Consider the following 23,561-nt stretch of genomic DNA (forward strand, 5'->3'; position numbering starts at 1 on the left):
GGTAACTCTTTTCAACATAGTAAAACTAGGTCTCGAATCCGTAAAATCATTGCTCGACACTGGGAAATGCGTACTTGACGAACACGTCGTTGCCTGAATGTTTATGATGCCTATTTCGATACCGTCAACACGCGTTACGTTTCATTCGATATAATCAAATGAATATCATCATTTTTATATGTTTTATTTTAAACAATTAATTTCCATAAACTAAAACAATAGTAAACATGAAAAATACTGAATTCCTCCTAATATTATATGCAATAAATGTAGGTAAATATGGGCTAAGAAACCAATTATTTTCTTAATTTTGCTTAATACGAACTAAAAGAGCACTAAAACGTCGAAAGATAAATAAACAAATAAAATAAACCAATTCATTAATATATATTTAGTTTTTCTAACGAAAATTAGCTTCGATTGTAAAACTTAAGTTTAATTTTTCAAATGCTTGAAGATCGATTACAACGAAGTATCGAAATACGGAGACTAAACAGGTTGCATTACAGATCTGCCGAATACGCATTTCCCAGTGTCGAGTAATGATTTTATGGATTCGAGATCTAGTTTTACCATGTTGAAAAGAGTTATCGAGTTCGAATTGTATATACAATTTCGGATACATAATTTACGTTGTTGAAAAGTGGTGTTACGGTGTTGAGCTGGCCTGAGAAATCCTGTCCACTTCACAAAAAACAACACCCGTCAGCGAATCGCATTGCACCAAACAAATGCATTTGTTTTGTAAGATTACGCGCATCATTAACGCACAAACAAATCGAAAGACTTCTATGTCCTGCGACGCGTCCACCCCGGACTTAGCCTACAGCAAACTGCGCAGCCAAAAAGGTGTCTTAATGCCAGATGAGGAACGCTAGAACATAGGTGACTGCACTGGTGAGAGCGAGACGGAAACGTTTCCTAAATCCCACTGTCACACAGTCGCTCTAACATAGCGCGCAGCTTTAATGCTGGAGCAGGATCGCTGCGATGCAAGCGCGAGATGGAAATAATTTGAGCACGGCTCGGTCGATGGCGGCATACACATACAATCAAAGGATCCCTGTTTTTACACGGGTTCCACAGCCATTTATCCCAGTTTTTCATACTTCTACATACCCCTCGCCTGTAAATCTCTCAAAAAATATCTCTCTTTGTCTGCCGGGCGCTGCCTCCAGCGCAGAGACGCTCCCTGCGAGCAATATTCCATACAAAACTGAGATACGCGCGAGGCTGAAACAAGGCTGAAACAAGGCTGAAAGGCAGTCAACGTTTCAGTCTCTTTTGAGTGATTGACAGGCGCTCTCGCTCACTTGCATTGCCATCTCTTTTCTATGATTTCTTTCAGAATAGTGATAGTGATGGGCACGATACTTGTGTGACAATGATAAAAAAAATTTTACTATGTTTATTTTTCACATTAAATACAATTTTATGCCTTTTCCATTCCACTTTGCTTAATATGATAACTTTTTAACCACTAAACACAGCTGCTTTCCATCTTTGCGCTGTGATTTTCCAACGTGGCTTCGATGCACCAACGACGCCGGCTAGATGTTTTTCTCTTCCTTACTGGTTCAAATGAAACTGTGAAACTGGAAAGAAAATCGTAATTAGTGAGATTTTACCCAGCATTGCCAAATTAAACACATTAGCATACCTTTTATCAATATATTCAGCAAATATCCTTTATTTTATCGATGGTTTCTCGGCACGCATCGGTCGCTGCAAAACGATAACACAAACTGAACACGATCGACGGCATCACTAACTGTGTGCACTTCTCCTATAGAAGACGGTTCGTTTCAAAGCCAAACGACTAGAAGAGGGAGCACGAACATTTTTTTCGTGTAGGAGTAACAGAGGCGGCATGCAAAAACCAACCGAATTTAAGTTACCTTGCCCGCAGGGCTGTTGACAACGCAAAACCACCCGTTTTACACGATCAGTGAAACAATCACAATAAAGACAGTGACATCAAACGAATCTATAAACATCCATTAGTAAGGCTGGTGTCGTATTCGACTAGTTGCAAGGCAAATGTATGGGATTTGACAGATAAGGTCGCACGACCAATTTAGTCGTACGACAAAATCAAATGATTTTGATTTGGTTGCACGGTCGTATGTTTTATGTTCTTTTTCTTTCGTCACGTTTAGAAGACGTTAAACACGACACGGACATTTAAGACAATTAACAAATATATATATTAAACACGTTACGATACATTGGACGCGCACGCCTCGGTTCTGTCTAACCACGCTCTTCGATCTTTTCGCGCCGGAGCCCTAACCCGAAGTGACCCTTCGCTCGCGAACTCTGACCTCTCGGTAGATCTCACTAACACATCAACCACTGACCGTTTCTATCAGTGGTGAGTTTAGGTGACTGATCTACCGAGGAAAGGTTGGACCATAACAGTATGCAACAAATTGAACTCGCTTGTATAAACGCGAAATAGGTGATATTTTCTCGGTGTTCATGTAAACAAATTGTTTTAACAGCCAATTCAAAAAAAATCGTACGACCAAATCGGATGAGCAATGACACCCCTTGCAATTTGGTTGTACGATAAAATCGTATACGACCGAGCAATGACACCAGCCGAAGGCAAAGAATAACTTTCAGCTCTTAGCTCTACTTTAAGCACGCAAATTCAAGTTAGTTCTCTGCTTAACGAAACTAGTTTCGCTGGGGCGAAAGAGGATCGCAGCATCCGGAGTTCGAATACGGCAGAGAAGAGACTAAATTTTTAACCCAGTCAACCAGGAACTACAACTTAAAATAAATACTGCGCTATAAAAAGGTCTAGTGTACAAAACCTTATTCTGTGTTATCATCTTTTGTCATTATATCTTATATTACTTCAAAATAATTTTTTCGCGTCGTATCTCATCCCTGACAAACAAATGTTTTACGCTCATATGTTTAAGTCGTCCAAGATTACGCTTTTCTTCAGCTACACGTATTATAGACTGATTATTTTCATAATATGTAATAGGATTACTCAAGTCACATCCTACATCGGTCAGTACTCTTTTCAACCAAGTTCCAAGGCATACTGCCTTCGTAAGAGAAATCATCTCTGCTTCAGTGGATGACAAAGCTATCGTAGATTGTTTCCTTGTGAGCCAACTAACAGTTGCACCATAAGGTGCTGGGCAACGAGCGCTGACAAAAAGGTGACAAATTTTTCAAGTGACAAAAACCGCTTGTCAACTGCGAAAAATAGTTTTTCTCGTGGCCGTGCACACATTTGTACACTTTGACAAAACATAGCAACCCATGATTGACAAAATCTTCGTCATCTTCTACGTACACGAAAATTCAACGCGGTGTTAGCAGTTTTACAGTAATTTAGGCTTTAAATTAATTAATTAAGATGGCCTGTGTCCTTGCAGGGATGAAATACAGTTAATTCAACAAATGAGAACACCGCAATGGTCAGCAATTCACGATATACTAACGTCAAAATTTTGTCAACTGTTTGTCACCATTCTTGTCAACATTTTTCGTGGATTTTCCACAAAACAAAATTTTGTCAAAAGCTCAAAAAAGTGACAAAAGCTCCTTTTTGACAGATTTTTCACCTTTTTGTCAGCTCTCGTTGCCAAGCACCTATTCACTTTAAACACATATCCTGAAAGAGATTTCCTATCAATCTTGTTATTCGCCCAATCTACATCCGCATACGCTTTCCAAATTTCATTTTCATTATTTCCGTTATAGACCAATTTCAAATCCAAAGATCCTCTAATGTACCTCGACATTCGTTTTAGATGCACAAAATGCTCGTCATTCGGACAGCTTTGTAATTGGCTAAAATATATTGTTGCAGCGCATAAATGCGGACGTGATGTCAATACAACATACATTAGACATCCTTTTAACTCGTGATACGGTTTATCTACTCGTTTGTCTTCTATTCCTTTTTCCAGATTTCAATTACACTCCATAGGTGTTGCAACTGGTTTGCATTCGCTCATGTTGAATCTCAGTAACAAATTTTCAAGAAACGTTCTCTGACTGATAAAAAGTAACTTCTTTTCTTTACATCGCGTGATGTTCATACCTAGAAATGTTTTTACTTCTCCAGTATCCGTCATTTTAAATTTTTCTGAAAATATTTTCTTTACTGTCTTGATCACTTCTAGATTAGCACCTATGATGGGCAAATCATCCACATACAATATTAGTAGTATTCTCTCTGGACCTGTTCCTCGCATGTAGAAGCATGGATCGATATCACTGGGCAAGAATTTTATATCTTTCATAAACTCATCAAATTTTACATGCCATGCCCTAGAAGCTTGTTTCAAACCGTATAACGATTTTTTCAGACGACAAACTACATCTTTTCCGAAATTATCAAAGCAGTACGGGCTTCGAACGACGAAAATCCGTTCGACGCTCACGAGGAAATGAACAGGACGGCATGTAGCTGCCAATGTTTCAATGTCGTTTATACCTACGATCAAAGAGTTGACAGATTCATGGCTAATAGGAATTTTAAATTTTCTTCCGTTACTGATGTATTTGGGTTAAATATGAATTTAATTATTGTTACAAAAAAACACAAAAAAATAATGAAACTTACATTTAACTTATGTAATTATCTTTAAATTAAAATTTACGAATTTATTTACCTACTACAGGATTAATACAACGTTAATAGGAATTTACAAATGTTATTCACGTTAAAATGTTTTTTTTCACTTATTCATGTGCTTTTTATCATCGTTTAAAACTAATAATATACGATGATTCAAGAAGTCTTTAGCAAAGAAATAAATTAAAAAATAAATTTAATTTCGCTTATGATTTCCAAACTTTTTATTTCTTTTGAGTTTAACATTTCAATAATACCTAATTCGTTTATTATTCAAACTGAAATGAAAAACATTGCATCAAGTGACATAACCTAGCGTTTACAAAGCAAATATCCAGTTCTTCACTATACGTCCTTTTGATGGCCCCACGGCGACAAATATTTGTTACACAGCGCTGAAAGTGTTAACAGTGTGCAGTACAGCTTAAAAAATGTTGTTCATAGCCAACGTTTGTTCAAGCGAACCCAGGTAACAATTCACCACAAAACTCACCAAAAAATTAGCTTAGATTCAGCGTTCTAAGGCATTGGTGAGATAGGTGAAAAAGGAAATGGTGAATATATGCAACGGTTAACGGCAGGTCGGATAACAACAACAAATACCGTATAAATGTCAAGATATCTTGAAAAAAACCAACATGGCTGCCAATAAAATTTGTGGTACATGGTTGTACCTTATTTTAAGCAGTTTCAAAAAAAAGCAGCCATAGTGTTTTTTCAGTGTTTTTTTTATTCCGCATGTTGTTGTTTACTTCCACTGCTACTTTGGTGCTAGACGCTCGCTCTCTTGATTTGTGCTCGCTCTCGACATTCGGTTCTTTTTTTTCGTTGTTTCTTCGGCTGTGCTGTCTATCTGTAAGGATAAAGAGAAGGTTAGTAATTAGAAATTTGAACCTTACCGGCGTTGCGTAAGTGGCGTCGTCAACTGTATCGGCTGTGGAGATCACTTGCTGGCCTGAATGCTATTAGTGCATAAAATGATACGCGGTTGTATTTCTATTTTAGGAATGGATTCGCAACGTTCGTCTTCAACCAAACCGATTAAGACAGATGAGACTACCGCACGAGCTTTCCAGCTGCCCATTGCATCCCAACCCCAACCATGTTCCTCCGTTTCTCCTTCCAATCCAGTTCTTCCAACCCTACCCGTGGCTTCTGCTAAAACCCTACCACCCAAAACACCCAAATTACGTGTCTCTTTTCCCTCTTCTTCATCCGGTTCATTGAAGCAAAAAAAACCTCTCCCCGTCCACCCATACCTGAAAAATCGTCTTCCCGTTGCACCCCAATCACTAAACATTCAAAATCCTGCCTCAAATCCACTACCAACCAAAAAACCTCTTCCTGCCCCACCTCTTCCAAATCCCAAAATCCAAATGTGTCCCACATGTTCCCAACCTACCTCATCCACGTTACCTTCGTCTTCCTCTGCATTGGAGTCTGAGAGAATCACTGCTATGATGTCGGATATGTCGTCTAAAATAGACTACATGTACAATGTAATGTACAACAAATATGCAGTACAGCGGAAAGTAACAATTGAGAAGATCGCGGACGCGGATGGACTGGTTGCTTTTAACGTTAAGCTGCAATCCGACAGCATGTTCATGATTGACATTATTCAACAAATTTTATATGTTGTGCAAAATTTTCGTGACATAGAAAGCAGGTTGGAAGCGGCTTTAGATGTATTGTTGAACCGCGATGTGCTGAAAGCATTTAGCTGGACAGGACGAAGCGTTTCGGGAAGGAAACTAGAATTTCAAAATCTTTCTGCAGTTCTACGCTTGTTCCGATTTTTAGGCTGCAATGAAACCCTCGAGGCTACGGATGAATTGATAAAACAATTTTTTATGAAAAAACTACACAATGTTGTATCATCGTGCGAAACCAAAAAAAGAAGAATGTCGAATTGATAGTATATCATTAATAAAATACCACAACACTTGAACTTGAATACCTAAAAGCATATAGTTTTGGTTGTAATATTGATGAAAAGATGACACAAACATAATACAAAAGCAAACATTTTTATTATACGTATACAAACTTTAATCTACTTAATGATACAATTGTTCAAATGGCCCCCTTCCGTATCTGTTTGTAACAATTGCATAATCCTTCATCACTGTAATTGTAAGGAATATGCAATAGTTACAATCCAGCTAGCACCACGTGGAGGTTGGGATAGGAGTTCAAAGATGCGTTTAACGCATCTAAGCATTTGCTAGCCAGCTGAAAAGAAATTGTAGAAAGCTAAAAAGTATAGAATATTATAACAAGTTGCGTTTTTGGATAGCACAATTAGAACGATTTACCAATAGAGTGCGAAATCTGAAAATAAAAACAAAACCTTGAATCTAAACTAGTCTGCTAAAGTATGTAGTAATGGACTGAAATGATAACTTATTCCTTCATCTACCGAAACTGCTGCTAGCTTACACATTACCCTATCAACATTGATTTTAGCTACCTCATCCGATAAATCATCTAATCTACCATCAAAATTAAATATTATGTCTGAATTACATGGACGTGTGAAACTTAAACTCTTCTTCTGTAGTATATGACCTTCTATGTAAACATTTTCTGAATCTTGTGTCGCAGTATAATACCTAATTATTTCTTTGTCCTTTGTCAAAAACCATCCATTCCTATTGCCCTGTCTTAACAAAAAATCCTTTCTAATGTGCAAAATTACTTCCCCTGACTTAATTTTCAAATGCGGATAAACCTTAGACTCTTGACTGACTGCAACTTCTACTTCCCTAAGTTCGGTTAGCCGGCAAACCACCTGTTCTAGCGTTCTAGGCCCTGTTCTAACTAGACGTTTGATGAACTGCAACTTATTCTCATACGGATATGATGAAATTGTTGGAAGAGGACCGAACATACTAACATCTGCATGGACGTGCAAAAGATTATGTACATTACTCGTTAAAAGACCTCTACTATAAACAGAACTAAAATCGGCAACATATTTTTGTAGTAATTGTCCAGCGTATTCCCAGTAAATTTCAAAATATTGATTGGAAAGCAAAGTTTGTGCAACATAAAAAAGTTTAAAATGTTCGTAATCGGAGTCATGAATTCTACCTCGAAGCAAAGGAATGCCAATATGATTTAAAAATGAACGGAATTCGGTCCCCTTCCAAAATTTTACATACTGCAACGACCTAACTCCTCGATGTATCTCTGAAGGAAGCTGAATTTTTACTAAGACCCTATTCATTTCCTCCTGTTCTGATGCTGTTAATGCCGTAAATCTTTTTAATGATCCTGTGTATCCCTTTAAAAGTTTCTTCATAACTCCTAGATGATGTAAATGTAGTTCATCTGCTACTAAAACCTGCTTAATAATATCTATTCCTCTTATATCTAATAACGGTGTCAGTCGTTTCTGATGCCCTATTATATATTTCCCCTGTCGAAATTCCGCGTCTGTTCGATCTGCTGCAACACCTTCATACACAGTTGTCCGTGCAACGTGATCGAATCGTCCTACTATTTCACACTTTGTACAACCACAAGTAGCGTTGTGAGAGGTAACTCCTAAAATACGGGAAAAATGGTGTGTTAATCGTATTATATAAATCAGCACTTTAGCGGTTGTACATTTAATCTTTGTTATCATACAATATTAATTTACCTTTTATAAAGGATCGTGCCGGGGAATCTGCTATGAACGCTCTAAAACAGACACCGAAGGATTTCGTGTTAATAATTATTCCTTCTTCCAGTATCTGATTCAATTCCGTTACAAGTGGGCGCAGATAATGTTCCACATTATCCGGTTTAGATAAACCACAAAAAACTCCAACCACCAATATCGGAGCTTCCGGGACGTTATGAAGCTGCATCAAAATAGGCCATAGCTGTGTTGGCCCGCTGTTATATAACGGTAAACCATCTGTGAACAGATTTATTGATATAACGTCAACAGCAGGGGTCATATTTCTAAAATTAAAATCAACAAAAACGTTATTGAAACAAAATCTAATATAAATATTGCAACGAAATCAAACTTACGGAAAACAATATTGTATCGCGTTTTGAATTCCTTGGTACCACAGTTGCCCGCCAGCTACACTTGAAATTTCATTCCCAACGCCTATCGGAGTCTTCAAAAAAGTCCTGGAATCTATAGGCAGATGTATATCCGTAGTTTCACGAACTAAAACGAGAAGATCATTTAAAGCAGAATGAGTAATCTTATGTGATAATGCCCAAACTCTCAATCGCTTGGAAAACAAATGAAGAGCTTGGTTGTTTTCGTCTTCAACAACAAGGTCCGGATCATTTTCATCCTCTTCATCGCTCTCCGTTATGATGTAGTCCGAAATATCGCTATCCTCATCATCATCCAAAATTAGCTCTTCCTGCTCCTCTGCTATTGGCAAATCTCCGATGGATGATAGATCTTCCAAGGACGATGAATCTTGGATCGATTGTTCCGCCACAGGATGAATATGTTCCGGATCTACAAATATATAAAACAGGTGTCATACAACTAGGAATAAACAATCATAAATTCAATTTGATTAGTCGATTAGGCGATTGTCCACTGGTACTTTCGTTTTTAGTTTGCTTTAGGATTATAGTTTGTAGTATTCATAAAGGGTGTAAGTTTCACGGCACTCGCGATTTGATGCGTCAGTCCGTTGCGCCTAGCGCTTAGACTACTCCGTAGTAATCGTTCGAAGGAACAAATTAGTCACGGTTAGAAGAAAAAACGGATACGAAACTTGTGCGCAACCGCTGCTCACGTAGCTCCGGACGGAAGACAGCACCGTAACATCGACAAAGACGCATTTTGGATTGTCGTTTTTTCACTAATTTCACGCACTTCCACACATACGTTAATGCTATCACCATTTCAATTCACTAACGTTCCGAATCTCGTTCAACTTTTTAGTTGTTTTAGTTTAGTTTTAGTATAGTTTTTAGTTTAGTTTTAGTTTAGTGTTTTATTAATTTCGCTTACCTTGTGTTTCCCTGCTCGTGCTTGGGACGGGTTGATTTTCGGCCTGTAACAGCTTATCAATCTTTGCTATCTTTGCCAAAGATCGCTTCCTGAACAGGCCACTCTTTTTTCCACGCTTAATCGGATCCATTTATTCAAAAATCACAAGCAAATACAACTTTCGATTGCGTCAGTAATATGTTTAAGCTTGTCTTGAAAAAATACCGGCCGATTTGTTGACAGTTTTTATTTAACCACTTCTTCTTCGTTGCTTCTTCCGAACCTACCACAGCTTTGACAAGCGTTTCCTTTGGCTTGCAATTTCACCATTTCACCACAGGTGAATTTGCTTGAAAAATAATTCACCATTGTTATCAGGGAAGGTGCTGCTAAGCTAGAATTAGTGCGACATCGACGAATGCTACGATATACTTCGGATCCTTTAGCTCTAGCCGATGAAGCGTATGTACCGGAACATGTACTATACACTGTTCGCTTATTTTTATGAAGAATCGTTTGTTTTTTTCAGTTTTATTGAAAATTTTAGAATTTCAAAGGCTATCTTTTTGCACTTGCTTGATGGTCTGAGATCGCAATTGGATTCTAAACGAGGTTATGGAATAACTTCGTCGGAAAAAATTGCAGCATCCCTTCTCTTTTTCGTAACTGGGAGCTATCAACGTGGAATTGGAAAAGATTTTCATGTTGCTTTAGCACAGAAAACCTTTTCCAAAATATTACAGCAAACTTTGATTCCACTGCATACACTAATAAGTGATTGGGTAACACTAGCGATGTGTGAAGAGGACAGACTGGAAGCAAAACAATATTTTTTGCTTAAAAGTGGGTTTACGGATATTATCGTCATGTGCGTTGATGGTACCCATATTAAGATTAAAAAACCACGCAATCGCCCATTACTGTACCCGAACCGTAAAAACGTTTACAGCATTAATGCCATGGTAGTAAGTACATGCTTTTCTTTAAAGTTAGAAATGTACATTTAAATAAATAAAGCTATGTTTTTATTTAAGGTTTGTGATCATAAGTATCGAATTAGAGCGATAGATGCTCGGTTTCCAGGATCAAACCATAGCGCTCATATTTGGAGAGTGAGTCCAGTCCGACGACATTTCGAAGAGCTGCACAGAAATGGAAAAAATGATAGACTATTTGGTAATTAGATAAAACTATTTTTGTTATGTTTGAAACTTGTTTTAATCTGTATTATAATTTTCAGGAGATGCAGGATATTCTTCAGAACCATGGCTTTTAAGACCTCATCGTGATCCGGACGAAGGTTCTGTAGAAGCAGCGGAAAATTCAAGAATTTTATCAGGACGAATAATTGTTGAGCAAACTATCGGGATCCTCAAATCACGCTTCAGATGTCTGTTAGGAGCTGATAGATGCCTGAATTATGATCCAAAAAAGGCTGGACTCATAATTAACACGTGTAGCGCATTACATAACATGTGCATCGAAAACAATATACAGTGGCAAGCAACATTCACCGACGTACTGCGAAATATATAAATTTCAAATTATCAACATACGAAAAAAAGAAATCATTTTATTCCTGAAATTAAAGTATACATGTAATGATTTTTATGGTTAAGATAACTAGACTAAGCGTTTTTTTCTAATTCTAGTTTTGATGGTTTAAATTCTATTTCCATATTAGCTATTTCTTTTTTTAATTCCAATTTTTTTATTGATAATTCTACTTTTAAATCTAACTCCTTGTTCGAAATATTTTGTCTAAATTCTAACTCCTTATGTGCTAATTCAAACTTAAAATTAAATATTTTGTTTTTTAAATCTAATTCCTTATGTGCTATCTCTCGTTTCAAATCAATATATTCTTTTACAGCTACCACCAATTGCTTTTTCAACTCCAACTCTGATCCATTTTGATGTTCGCTATTTTCTCTGTATGTCTGTTATATTTTTTAAACTCTAATAGTTGAAGTTCAGCAATGCTTCTCTTTTTAAAATGAAATTGCGTGCCATGCAGATGTTCTTCATCTTCATTTTCTTGTTGTTGTTGTTGTTGTGAATGTTGCTCCTGTTGTTGTGGTGGTTGTTGTTGTTGTGCTGTTGATTGTTGTTGCTGTGGTGGTAGTAGTACCCATCTGGCAGAAAGACACTCACGGAGCTCATAAATTGATCGACTAATCGTTCGACCAGCTGTACGACTAGCGAAGTTATTCGATCGATATTTCCGAAGCGACCCGACCGCGCGTCGTTGAATCCGAAGCAACCCGATCGCATGCGCCGATGAATTCGAAGCGAGCCAATCGCGTGCGCCGATGAATGCGAAGCGAACGTGCGCCATGACGTCATAGACTCGCGAGTCGCGCCTCGTCTATTCCAATACTAATTAACTATTTAATAAAATTTCGCAAGACCATTACACCACTACATTCATATATGCAGGATCATTGTTTCTTTCTACTACTTGAGAAGGGGGAGGGACTATGAAAAAAATCTTTGAATGTATACGTGATAACGTTATCACCCACGCGGAATGATATTAATATCGTTTATTCAACGTATAACCTTCAAGTACGGAACATACATAATGGAAGGATCACCGCCGCTTTTTACGCAAGGGTTTAATTATAATGTCCAGCATTTGACAATGCAGGACATAATTGACGAAAGTGGGACAACGGTGTCTGCTTTCAGTCAAAACCCGTTTTCCGTGTCCAGCGAAGCTACACTTAGCGCGTCCAGCGGAGCTACACTTAGCGCGTCCAGCGGAGGTACACTTACCGCGTCCAGCGGAGGTACACTTACCGCGTCAAGCGGTGCAACGCTTACCGCGTCAAGCGGTGCAACGCTTTCCGCGTCCAACGCCTCGGCTTCGCGTTTTCCACCGCCGCTGGTGTATTTCCGTGACCTGGTCGTCCTGTCACCACAACAGCGAGCGACGAGCGTTGCCTCGTCTGCGTTTGGCGGTTCTGGTGGCCTAGTCGTCCCGTCACCACAACAGCGAGCGACGAGCATTGTGTTTCCTGCGTTTGGCAGCTTTGGTGGCCCCGTCGCCTCGACACCAACGCAGCCGACGATGATCGTTCCAGCAGCATCCGGTGTTTCATCTGCAGCGTTTGGTGGCCACGTCGCCTCGTCACGAACGCAGCCCTCGATGATCGTACCAGCAGCCACTGGTGTTGTGTCGCCTCCGTTTGGCAGTTTTGGTGGCCATGTCGCCTCGTCACCATCACAGCCCTCGCTTGTCGTCCCTGCAGCATCCCGTGTTGTGTCGCCTCCGTTTGGCAGTTTTGGTGGCCATGTCGCCTCGTCACCATCACAGCCCTCGCTTGTCGTCCCTGCAGCATCCCGTGTTGTGTCGCCTCCGTTTGGCAGTTTTGGTGGCCATGTCGCCTCGTCACCATCACAGCCCTCGCTTGTCGTCCCTGCAGCATCCGGTGTTTCATCTCCAGCGTTTGGTGGCCACGTCGCCTCGTCACCAGCGCAGCCAGCGTTACCTCCAGCGTTTTATGCTTCCGTGGTTCATCCCACCAGTTGCGCCGCAGAATTCTGCGAAATGAAACAGGACATAAAACAGTTGGTAGGTGCAATGGAGGAGATGAACGCACACGTGTACAAGATGACTCGTGTCTTGGTGCAACGGAACGTGCAGGGAACGGCAGTCAGAGTTGTCCCCACCAGCGACATCGAGCCAACTTCATCTTTTGCTCCAGTCCAGTCGAAGGAGGAACTGGACGAAATGGAGCAATTTCTCGCCAACGAAAGTAATATGGATAGCATGGTGGCACGCTTAAGTGGTTTGGTACCTCCGCGTGATGCAGCAAACCGCTTAAGTGATGCTGTTCATATTGTTTTGTTGGGCGAGTTTTTGATCCAGTGTAGTTGGCTTGGTGGGGGCAAAAACGGACCAAAAGTTCCAATAAAAAAGTATACGAACTTTCAAACGTTGCTGCGACGAGTTGCAGGTTTCGATATCCGCGAGAAAGCAACGTTTGATAAAATCCTCAAGCAGAAGATTTTTCATGCTAAGGATAGACTTCGCTTGCAAAACCTGCGAAGAAGCGCATGCCGTAAACGGAATACGGGTTCGTCACGGGGTCCAATATTGTAAACATGCGCTTGTTCTTTTCGCTCACCTGCAATATACAAGCACTGCAGAACGGTCCGGTTCGGCGCCGATTTGATCTCTCTTCTTGGTTTAACGACCTTTCAAGTCATGCCGTCCGTTTCTGGCTTACTAAACTTGTTTTTAACACGTAGCCTTATAGTTAGTCCTAGCTACGTGGGACGGTCCAGATGGGATTTGATACCCGATCCTTTCGTGTGGAACCGGCGCCGTTTATCACATACACCACCGGGCCGCACCCTAAATCATCGTATGCCATTGAAATGTGATTGAAAAATCCAAATAGTTGAATGAAATTCATAAGTACAAAGCTGTAATTCAGGATATAATTATTAAAAAATCATATTAGTACGGCCAAGCCGTTCAAAAGGATTTATAAATACAAAATTAAATATCTATTTAGATAAGTTAGTAATACAATAATAGTTAGTAATACAACAATAGTAACAAAAATAGCAATAACCACAAACCCCAGATTCCCAACCGAGTATGCCCGGGATAAGGCAAAGGACAAGCAGGAAATGTCTTGTGAAAATTGTAACTACTTCAGCCTTCTGTGGTTGACGATACGGCAAAAGCCGTAATCATGTAAAAAAATAAAATAAAATAAAAAAGTTAAAAGATTTAATATGAAATAAAAAAACATAATACATGAGTTAATAAATATAAAAAATATACACAGATCATTTACAGTGTTTTATAATTTGTTAGTATACATACGGTTAGGACAATGTAAAATATTATTCAATCTTATACAATACTTCCTTTTCCATTTGCATAGTTAGTACACATTTATATCCATTTCCCCCTCTCATTTTAGCCATGCAATAAAATCGCATGTTGCCATTCGGCACGCCGCGGACGTAATGAGTAGGAGTTAGGGAGGAGAGCCTATATTAGCCTGTAGGGTGGCACTTGAGCTTAAGCAGCAAATAAGTTCGATAGTTTTATGTTGTGATAGAGGTGCCCCCATGTGGCGTCGGATCCACCCTCTTACCGAACATGTTAGTATTGTTAGTCATTTTAGTATAGTTAATATGCATGCAATTCCACTACTCCTGCACCAGCCACCCACACTTCGAAAAAGTCATCGACCAAGAGGACTAAAGCGCACGTCTAGGAGAAGGTTGGCGGATCACGGTGTCCCGCAAGCTCGAATATAAAATCCTCGATGGTTAATCCGATGCGACCTTAATCCTCAAAGAAGTACCTAACGTCCTATCCATCTTTCCAAAAAACCTATCCACTCTTAAACCCTATCTAAATGCAAATGCGCTCTATCACAGGATCACCTATCTATCGACCTACATGCTTATATATCTATCTTTCTACATATGAATCTATCTGTCTTAAGAAAAAGGAAAAAAACAGAATGCAACAGAAAAGAATATTTTTAAATCTATCTATCTATCTATCGATCTATCTATCTATCTATCTATCTATCTATCTATCTATCGATCTATCTATCGATCTATCTATCTATCTATCTATCGATCTATCTATCTATCTATCTATCGATCTATCTATCTATCTATCTATCTATCTATCTATCTATCTATCTATCTATCGATCTATCTATCTATCTATCTATCTATCTACCTACCTACCTAATCAATGCATTACAAACATGTTAGTAAATTTATGCTACGCACGGGGTTAAACCATCCAGGTGCCATCCATGCGGTTAAAAGGGTCGTCTACGCCCCCCCTGAGCACGATGTACCGGAATCGCGATGAAAGTGCCTGTAAACAAAATCATGAAAACCTATTAGAGTCTTTTAAACGTTCAATTAAAAAAAAATAACTTACCACTTGTTACCTCCCTTGGAACATCAGGTTGTTCACGCGGCCCAAAAAGGAGCCTGTGGATGAATAAATCAAATCAACTTTTAACGTGAACCACCTATCGGAAAATATATTAGTAGTTAGTTAGTATTTTAGTAAAAGATAGGAAGCCGTTAGTTAATAGAAATAAAGGATTTAGTAGGAGCAATTAGTGGATTAGTAGAAGGAGTATTATTCTAGCATAAAAGTGTGTAGAAGGGGAAAGAAACCAATAGTATCAGGATTGGGACGTGGAGGTAGTGGGTGTTGGGGTTTTCGATTTAGGGAATGGGTAGGTAACCGGACTGCAACTAGCTTGCACCTAATATCAGTCCATGGCACTTCCATCAATTGTGACGGAGCATTTTCTTGCGATTGGTAAATATGTAATTCAGCAGACGAAAATGGAGGAAAAGCATTATCGTCTGCTGTTACATTAAAAATCTCCGCCACTGACAAAAACCGGACTCCAACTACGGTGATGGGAAACGAAGAAGATTGCTTCGCTTCCAAAAACTTTACAATGCCGTGGTCTTTGGTTAGAAACCATTGATCCTTAAAATTTGGCATTAAGACAAAATCGGCGGTCACGTGTACACCGGCACCATTTGCCTTTAATCTAGGATATTGTGGAGCATTTGTGTTGACAGCCCGATAGACGCGTGCAAGTTCGTCTGATCGAGCTGCCACTTGCTGCGCACATTTCGTGCCCGAACGGACCCAGCCTTTAATCAATTGTAAATGATTTTCGAATGGATAGGCTGAGAAACCATCGAGCGGTCCATACAACGCAACCTCTCCAGACACGTGTTGGAGATTGTGGATATTGCTCGTCATGTAGATACGACCATAAATCGTGCCGAACTCCTTCACAAATTTGCGAAGGAATACGGCTGCTAGAGGCCAGAGGTGCTGATGTGCCGATGAAGAAAAAATCGTCACACCGCAAAAGTAGAGTTGGAAGTGACTATATGTTTTACAATCCATATAGTCCTTCATGACCACAACACTTGCGTAATGGAGGAAGGTCCGATATTCGGATCCTTTCCAAAAGGCGATATGTTTGAGGTGCCGCATACGCCGATGCACCTCAGAAGGAAGCTGCATACGTAATAAAAATCGCGATACAGTTTCCTTCGATCGGGGGGTCCACTTATCACAAACCGTCGTAAACTTCCCATCAATCATTCCCCGCAAATGACCCCGGGTCCCACCCAAATCAACTAAATGTAGTCGATCGCAGGAAACAACTCCATTGATCATATCAAAATTATCTAATTTTTCCAGCGGGGTTCGCCATGTCTTATGATGTCCCCTGCATACTCTATTACGAAACCCTGCGTCCGTACGTAGGGGAGCATCCACGGTATCAAAGATCATCTTTTTACCTATGGGAGAGTATTCGCCAACAGCAGAACACTTCAAACAACCGTGATAACCCGTATAGCTCGTTGTTGCTGAAAAAGTAAAACAAAAAATCCATGATTAGACCTCTGAACCTCTTATGGCTATATTTTTATAATTTTTATATTCTAACGACTTACCCTTTAAAAAAGCACGAGCTGGTGAATCAGCGATAAAAGCGCGGACTCTAAAATGCACCGTTTTATCGCCGATAACCAAACCTTCCCGCTGAATCAGATTCAGCTCATCTATGAACGGCTCCAGATATGGTATGATGCTTCCCGGTTTTGATGCGCCACTAAACGTAGCCACCATCATCACCGGCACCTTTGGCAACTCTACCACTTTCACTAGAATCGGCCAAAGTTGGGTTGGCCCAGCTCTGTGAAGAGGTAGCCCGTCGATTGACACATCCAACGAAAAAGGTGTCACTCCGGGATTGACGTTCCTGTAATCAAAAGATAATTAATAATCTGTGTCATAGACAATTTAGATCATGTCATACTTACTGCAAATGTTGGGCCAGGACCGACTTAAGACCTCCATACCAATAATCACCACCAGGAATTGGTTTAACAATCTTTCCAATCCCAGTGGGTGTCTTCACTAGGGTCCGCGCATCTTTGGGAAGATCTAAGTTTAGCTTCTTCCGTAGGATCGCCAGTAACAAGTTGGCCGTCGAACGGGGGAGCTGACACGTAACAACAAGGTATCTCAGATTGTCTATAAGATCCATTTCATCGATAAAATCGTACGCATCGTCCCGACCAACCATGTCGTCGTCAAAATCGACACAGCTGTCCCCATCCAAATTAATGTCCTCCTGGTCGGAATTGTTAGTATCATAATTATTACCATCACCACTACCGTTATTAATGTTAACTATATTTAAAAAATCCTGTCCTAGCTCCGTGTTGCTGACTCCTGGTGCTGATGTTGGTACTGGTGCTGTTGCCGATGCTGATGCTGGTCGTAGTCCTGCTGCGTATGGTTCTGGTTCCATATCTAAAATAAGGAATAAACAATGTGTAATTTTCTCTCACGACTACCTCACGACACCACTACCTAATATACAATTTAAACGTTCCACGAAAAATCATTTGACAAAATATTAAATTTTAACAGAAAGCAACGAAGCATATCGCAATGCTCTACATATATGATTTTCCAAAATTATATCCATATCATATACATAAATTAGCAAGATAGATTGGATAATTCACCTTTTTTACAGCTTTATTATTTCACCTTTTACAATTTTATTTCATTTTTTTCCAATTTCAGTCAACCCTTTGTTGCTTCGATATAGCGAGTTAAAATATTTTCAGTTTTAAACGATTTTTTTTCAAAAGAGATTAAAATAAAATTACATTTTAAAACGGGAGTATTTAAACTTATTTTCAAGCTATCACTCTACATAATAGCTGAGGAATGCTTAAGTTAATGAGCTTAGGGAAATTAAAGTAGGCACGTGCACGTTCATCGTTTCTACATTTGTAAAATATTCTAGTGACACGGAAACTATAACTATACGACACAGCAATCCAGCTTCCTGCGCAATCCGGTGTTATTTCGTGGTTGTGGCCAAGATCCACTACTGTTATAGATTCAAAGCGGTCCTTGTTGCTAGACTCCATACGTCCTGCGTGAAAAAGCTTCTACCGTTCCACAAGCTATGTAACAAAAGTTTATCATATTTTCAACTTAGATCTAGCTGTGCTTCGGTAATGTTGGCCTCAAATTGATGGCATTCTCAGACTTCAGTTGCACGTTAGGATAGACAATCCTGTGTACGGGACTACGGCTTTTCCTGGCCGTTTTTGTGCCGGCCCTATCGTGTGAAAACTGGTGCAACTATCATATATACTGCTGTGGGCACCTAACTATTCGTCAACTATAATTTTTTGTAATTTTTTTGTCTTCATGTTAAGACTTATAAAATTCTTGACACTTTTAGGGCACCAACATCGGTTATGGTCTACCATGTCTAGTGACTATTTACTTTTCCCATACGCGTATGGTGGACACGGACCAGTCGTGTTATGAACCAGGCTGTATCAAGACTTATTTTTTACCACGTAATAAGACAGTCAATCCTTGCTACGGGGGGACGGCTCTGGATAAGACCGGATATCAACGGTTCTTTTTTGACCGGATATCTACGGTGTAGAACCGGTGTCGCTTATCATATTAACAACCAGGCCGCCCCAACTGTGTTTAATTTATACAGTAAAAAACACACATAAATTCACTTTTCACACAACATTCCACTTCACGCTTCACTTGACACGTAGACGGAACTGTAACACAGTTATATTATATAAATTAAACACACTACAGTAATAATAATTTACCAATATCCGGAAAAGGCACCAGATTAAACCTTCCACTATTTCCTGCACGGCGGTGCCGTTCCTTTGCGTCCTCGTATTCGCGGTCAAGCTCCTGCATTGCTTGGCGACATTTCGAGTAGAAATTGCCGTTCATCCTGGACATTTTTATCACTAAAATTATTCACAAAAACGTATATCACATTTGATCACTTTAAACTGATTATTATTCGCATAAAATATTGCATATCGCATAATATATTAGTTATATAATATAACTATATTTATATGCATTTATTCACAAAACACTTGACTTTAACGTACCGTACCGGGTTGCAGTTGCTTGCACAATAATTTTTTTATTGTTACACATTCACCTGCAAATTCTAGTGTACTTTGATTTTCGTTAGCACTACCACCACAAAAAACTCCTTCGTAATTATATCGAAACACACCACATAAGAAGATTATGTTTTTTTCTTTGCTGAAATTGATATACCGATCGGTTGCAGAAAAAAGAAGAAAAATAGTCAAAACCACATTCGGGTTGCTCAGCAGGCACGATCAACACCAACACATTGACAAAACCGCTCACCACAGGGCACGAACGGCAAAAACCACTCAAAAATAGCGAGAGAGAATGATGAAAGAGCGAGAGGTCAATATGAAATCTTCGGAAATTGTCAGATGGGTAGTTCTTGCTGCTGATGTCGTTGCTGTTCAGATTGTGAGGATGTTCCGGGTTGAGGCTCATTTCCCTCACATGCCAAACCTAAAACGGGTACATTAGGTGTACCTTCTACACACCGCCTTAGGTCCAGCATGTCAATGGCATGTTTTTCCATCATAGTAAAAGTGCTTAAATTGCATGGACCTCCACCTGTAGCCCTATATTCTCTGTTGTTGTGGGCGAGTTTTTTTTTTTTCAAGCCCGACTTATAATCGGCCCAGACCTAAAAATAAATTTAATTTTTTTCTCAATTTAATAAATTTCAATTCATTTCATACATAAAAATTCGCAACGTTAATTTACCTTTTTCCAACCAGAGCCATCTTTCACGGGAGGTCCTAACTGATTTAGTTCGCTAGATACTTTTTCCCAAAATCCAGCGCTTCCTTTACTCCTGTCACCCACAACATCAGCATTTTGCTCGATTAGGGAAATAAGTCGCTCAAACTGCGCCTTATTCGTAGTTTTTCGTTTGTCCTAAAATATATTTCATATTTTGTAATAATAAATTGGAATGTACTTTAAATTTAACATACTTACAGACATATTTATACAAGTGTAGCACTAATTACGTTGTTACTTCAACGAGTTTATCACCTGAACTAAAACAAACTAAGGCAAATCGGCGACGGGTTGTTACGAAAAAAAAAAACAGTTGGGGTTGTGTTGTTTTCTATAGAATTTTCCAATACGAACCATGCAGTATTGATGTTTCATATGATTGTTCAAACACTATTGACCTTTCGTTCTGGCCTGTATGTGACATTTGACACACACTGCACACACTCATAACACGCGTGCAATATACATTTTTAGAACATTTTCTTCAAAATATAGTAAAGAATACAATCATGTGTTCGCTCCGATTGCTCGTTTCCTAGAACATATTCTATAGTCCGCAACGACCAGTCTGGTCAGTAAGAAACCAGGAACAGTTAGGATTAACCACGATAAGGAACACATTTAAATTCGTTTTTATAATTTAAATATGTCTTGATTAAAAAAAAAATATAAAACATATTCATAAAATTGGGATCGATTTTTTAAATATGTAGAAAATATAAAAGGTTCATAACTTTGACTGTACTTTGTATATGGAAATGTTAATTTTTAAACAAAGTTGTAGAAAAAATAAATAAAAATAATAAAACAAATAAATAAAAATAAAATAAAATAAAAAAATTTGTACCGTTGATTTTCCAAATTATTTGCATACTGAAACACTGGTGATAATCAAAATATCAGTTGTTTTTACTACAAGAGAAATAACTTTTCTCGGCCATAGCCGTAATCATTAATTAGTAATAAAACAAATAAAGAAATAACTTTTCTTTTTAGTTGTAAATCATGAAATTTATTTTAAAAATAATTATTAAACACATAAAATTTGTTTCAAAGAGCTTATTAACATTCATGGAAAGCTAAAACAGCAAAATTTACTGAAAAAAATCCATCCCCAAACAGATTCGTTTAAAATCCGCAGCTCAAAACCTCGCGGATTTCTTTCCATACAAACGTGAACGTTCGAATCCGCCAGGCCCAGTTCATTCTTCTCGCGCGCAATGTACGGTAACTCAATTGAGCGTTATTTTAAAAATGAGTGTCGAGTGAACACTGACTGACACCCATCTGGCAGAAAGACACTCACGGAGCTCATAAAATGATCGAATAATTAAACGACCAGCTGAACGACTAGCGAAGTTATTGGCTGCGTACACACGACGACTCATAAGACGTCCACAAAAGCCGAAGTCATACAAAATTTCAAAAAAATTGGGTCCTGTCCTGGACGCGTCCACAAATCGCGAAGCGAAAGAGGGTTCGGGAATTATACCTGGGATCTTCTCGAAGTGAAAAAGGATTCTGAAATTATACCTGCGATCCGCATTAGAATACCACGTACCACGTACCCCGCTGCATTCGGGGTAGCACTCGGTAAAGCGTTGCCCACTTGGCAGAAATCGCATGAGAGGGGGGAAATTTCTTCATTCTCGCTATCCCTGACCCTCACTTTCGAGCGATCGTACGACAAACTCTCACTCCACCACCCTACCTCACTCACACACGCTCCTATATTCTATGTAAACCCTCACCGCAACCTGCGTCACCAACCCACCCCACACCTGAACGGTCCCATACTCGAAGTGTTAGACAATTTTGCTTCCACACTTTGAAGCCTGTCGAGGAGTGTGGCACTATATTGTTTTTCGCTGTCTCCTTTCTTTCACTGCAAAATTGCTTTTGCCCTGTCTTTGGCGTATTCATATGAGTTTGGCCTTTGCTGGAGGCGGAGGTGTGTGCGCAAGCGTTATCGTGTTTTGTGAAGTGATTCTTTGCTCCGGTAAGTAATGTGAAAACTAGTGATTGTGATAAGTGAATTAATTCTATTCCTTGTGTTTTGTGCGTAGTGAATCCCATCGAGTCGATCAGCTGATGGAAAGAGTTTGGCCGTGAAGCGGAAAGGGTGAAGCCGGAGTTAAACCGCAGGATGGCAGGACAAATCACATCGGAGAGAGTGCTGAATACTCGCCGTCTTGAGAGGTACGCATTTTAACACTCGAAATGAGTTAAAGAAAAAAAACAAAGTGTAAAGATTTCTCATGTCTCTCCGTTTTTTTTTCTTCTATATATTTACAGAAACCTCTGCCGAACATAGGAACCCCATCCCACCGTCCGCTTCGCAGAACGCCGGCAGTTTTTTTTACCTGTTCGTCGCATGATGAGCGTATGTGCAATAAAAAAAGGGATCGTATGTATTTCCTGGTAATTATTTCGTTCACGGTCGTGGTGTGTTCGGGACGAGGGTGTCCCGAATGCAGCAATAGGAAAGAAAGGGAAAGCGAGAAAGAACAAAAAAGCGAAGGAAAGAACGGGACACACTGAAGCTTATTAGGCTACCAACGCTTATTATAAATAAGCCTGCAAGCTTGCAGGCTATATACAAGCGTACATACGGCATACGCCCCGCCCCTGTACCCGATTCCCCCACCCCCGCGAACGATCCACGAACGAAGCTTACTAAGTTGCTAGTAAGCCTTTAATAAGCCGGCTAATAAGCCTCGATGTCGTACGACTTTTGCCAAGTGGGTGTTTTGCTTAAGCGTGCAGTAAGCATAAAGGGTTTGTTTCGGCTTTCTACGAAGTTACTTGTGGACGTGGGCAGGGCGTGGGCGTCACGTGTGAGTTGGGCCATTCGATCAATATTTCCGAAGCGACCCGACCGCGCATAGTGGAATCCGAAGCAACCCGATCGTGGGCCGATTTATCCAAAGCGAGCCAATCGCGTACGCCGATTATCCTGAGCGAACCGATCGTGCGCCATTTCTTTCTCTCATCGTTTCTTTCGACAGTCACGTACACAAAAATTTACACTTAAAATATTTTTTTTTTATTTCACAATATTTTTTCACAATATTAACAAGTGTTGTTAATTTACCTTTTGTATTATTTTTAACTACTATAAATTATTAAATAATTACAATACAATCACTTTAAAAGAACAAAAAACTTCAAAACACATATATGATGAAATCTTGGTTGTAGATGAACAACCTTCCTGCACTGTTCACTGTTGCATG

At 39.4% G+C, this 23,561-nt stretch overlaps 2 protein-coding genes across 5 annotated transcripts; both read right to left on the reverse strand.

The window, feature by feature from the left end:
* Positions 1-6,672: 6,672 nt before the first annotated feature.
* LOC125774344 (uncharacterized) lies at positions 6,673-10,401 on the reverse strand. The gene is made up of 4 exons (XM_049444601.1): positions 9,594-10,401; positions 8,639-9,089; positions 8,259-8,566; positions 6,673-8,161 (listed from the first exon to the last, which is right to left on the reverse strand). The coding sequence occupies exons 1-4, from the start codon at positions 9,721-9,723 to the stop codon at positions 6,975-6,977; spliced, it is 2,076 nt and encodes a 691-aa protein (XP_049300558.1). The 5' UTR covers positions 9,724-10,401; the 3' UTR covers positions 6,673-6,974.
* A 3,055-nt stretch (positions 10,402-13,456) lies between these two features.
* On the reverse strand, positions 13,457-21,880 carry LOC125774343 (uncharacterized). Of its 4 annotated transcripts, none has more exons than XR_007420820.1 (7): positions 19,578-21,880; positions 19,278-19,427; positions 17,433-17,928; positions 17,064-17,371; positions 15,505-16,976; positions 15,295-15,438; positions 13,457-15,254 (listed from the first exon to the last, which is right to left on the reverse strand). XR_007420820.1 is itself a non-coding variant. In XM_049444600.1 (4 exons), the coding sequence occupies exons 1-4, from the start codon at positions 19,624-19,626 to the stop codon at positions 17,005-17,007; spliced, it is 1,062 nt and encodes a 353-aa protein (XP_049300557.1). In that variant the 5' UTR covers positions 19,627-21,880; the 3' UTR covers positions 16,867-17,004. The 4 variants fall into 4 exon arrangements, 1 of the variants encoding a protein (XP_049300557.1); XR_007420819.1 differs by having other exon boundaries at positions 13,457-15,258; XR_007420818.1 differs by having other exon boundaries at positions 13,457-15,438.
* Between the last annotated feature and the right edge of the window lie 1,681 nt (positions 21,881-23,561).

This window comes from Anopheles funestus, unplaced genomic scaffold (genome assembly GCF_943734845.2).
Source record: "Anopheles funestus unplaced genomic scaffold, idAnoFuneDA-416_04 scaffold_180_ctg1, whole genome shotgun sequence".
NCBI lineage: Eukaryota > Metazoa > Arthropoda > Insecta > Diptera > Culicidae > Anopheles > Anopheles funestus.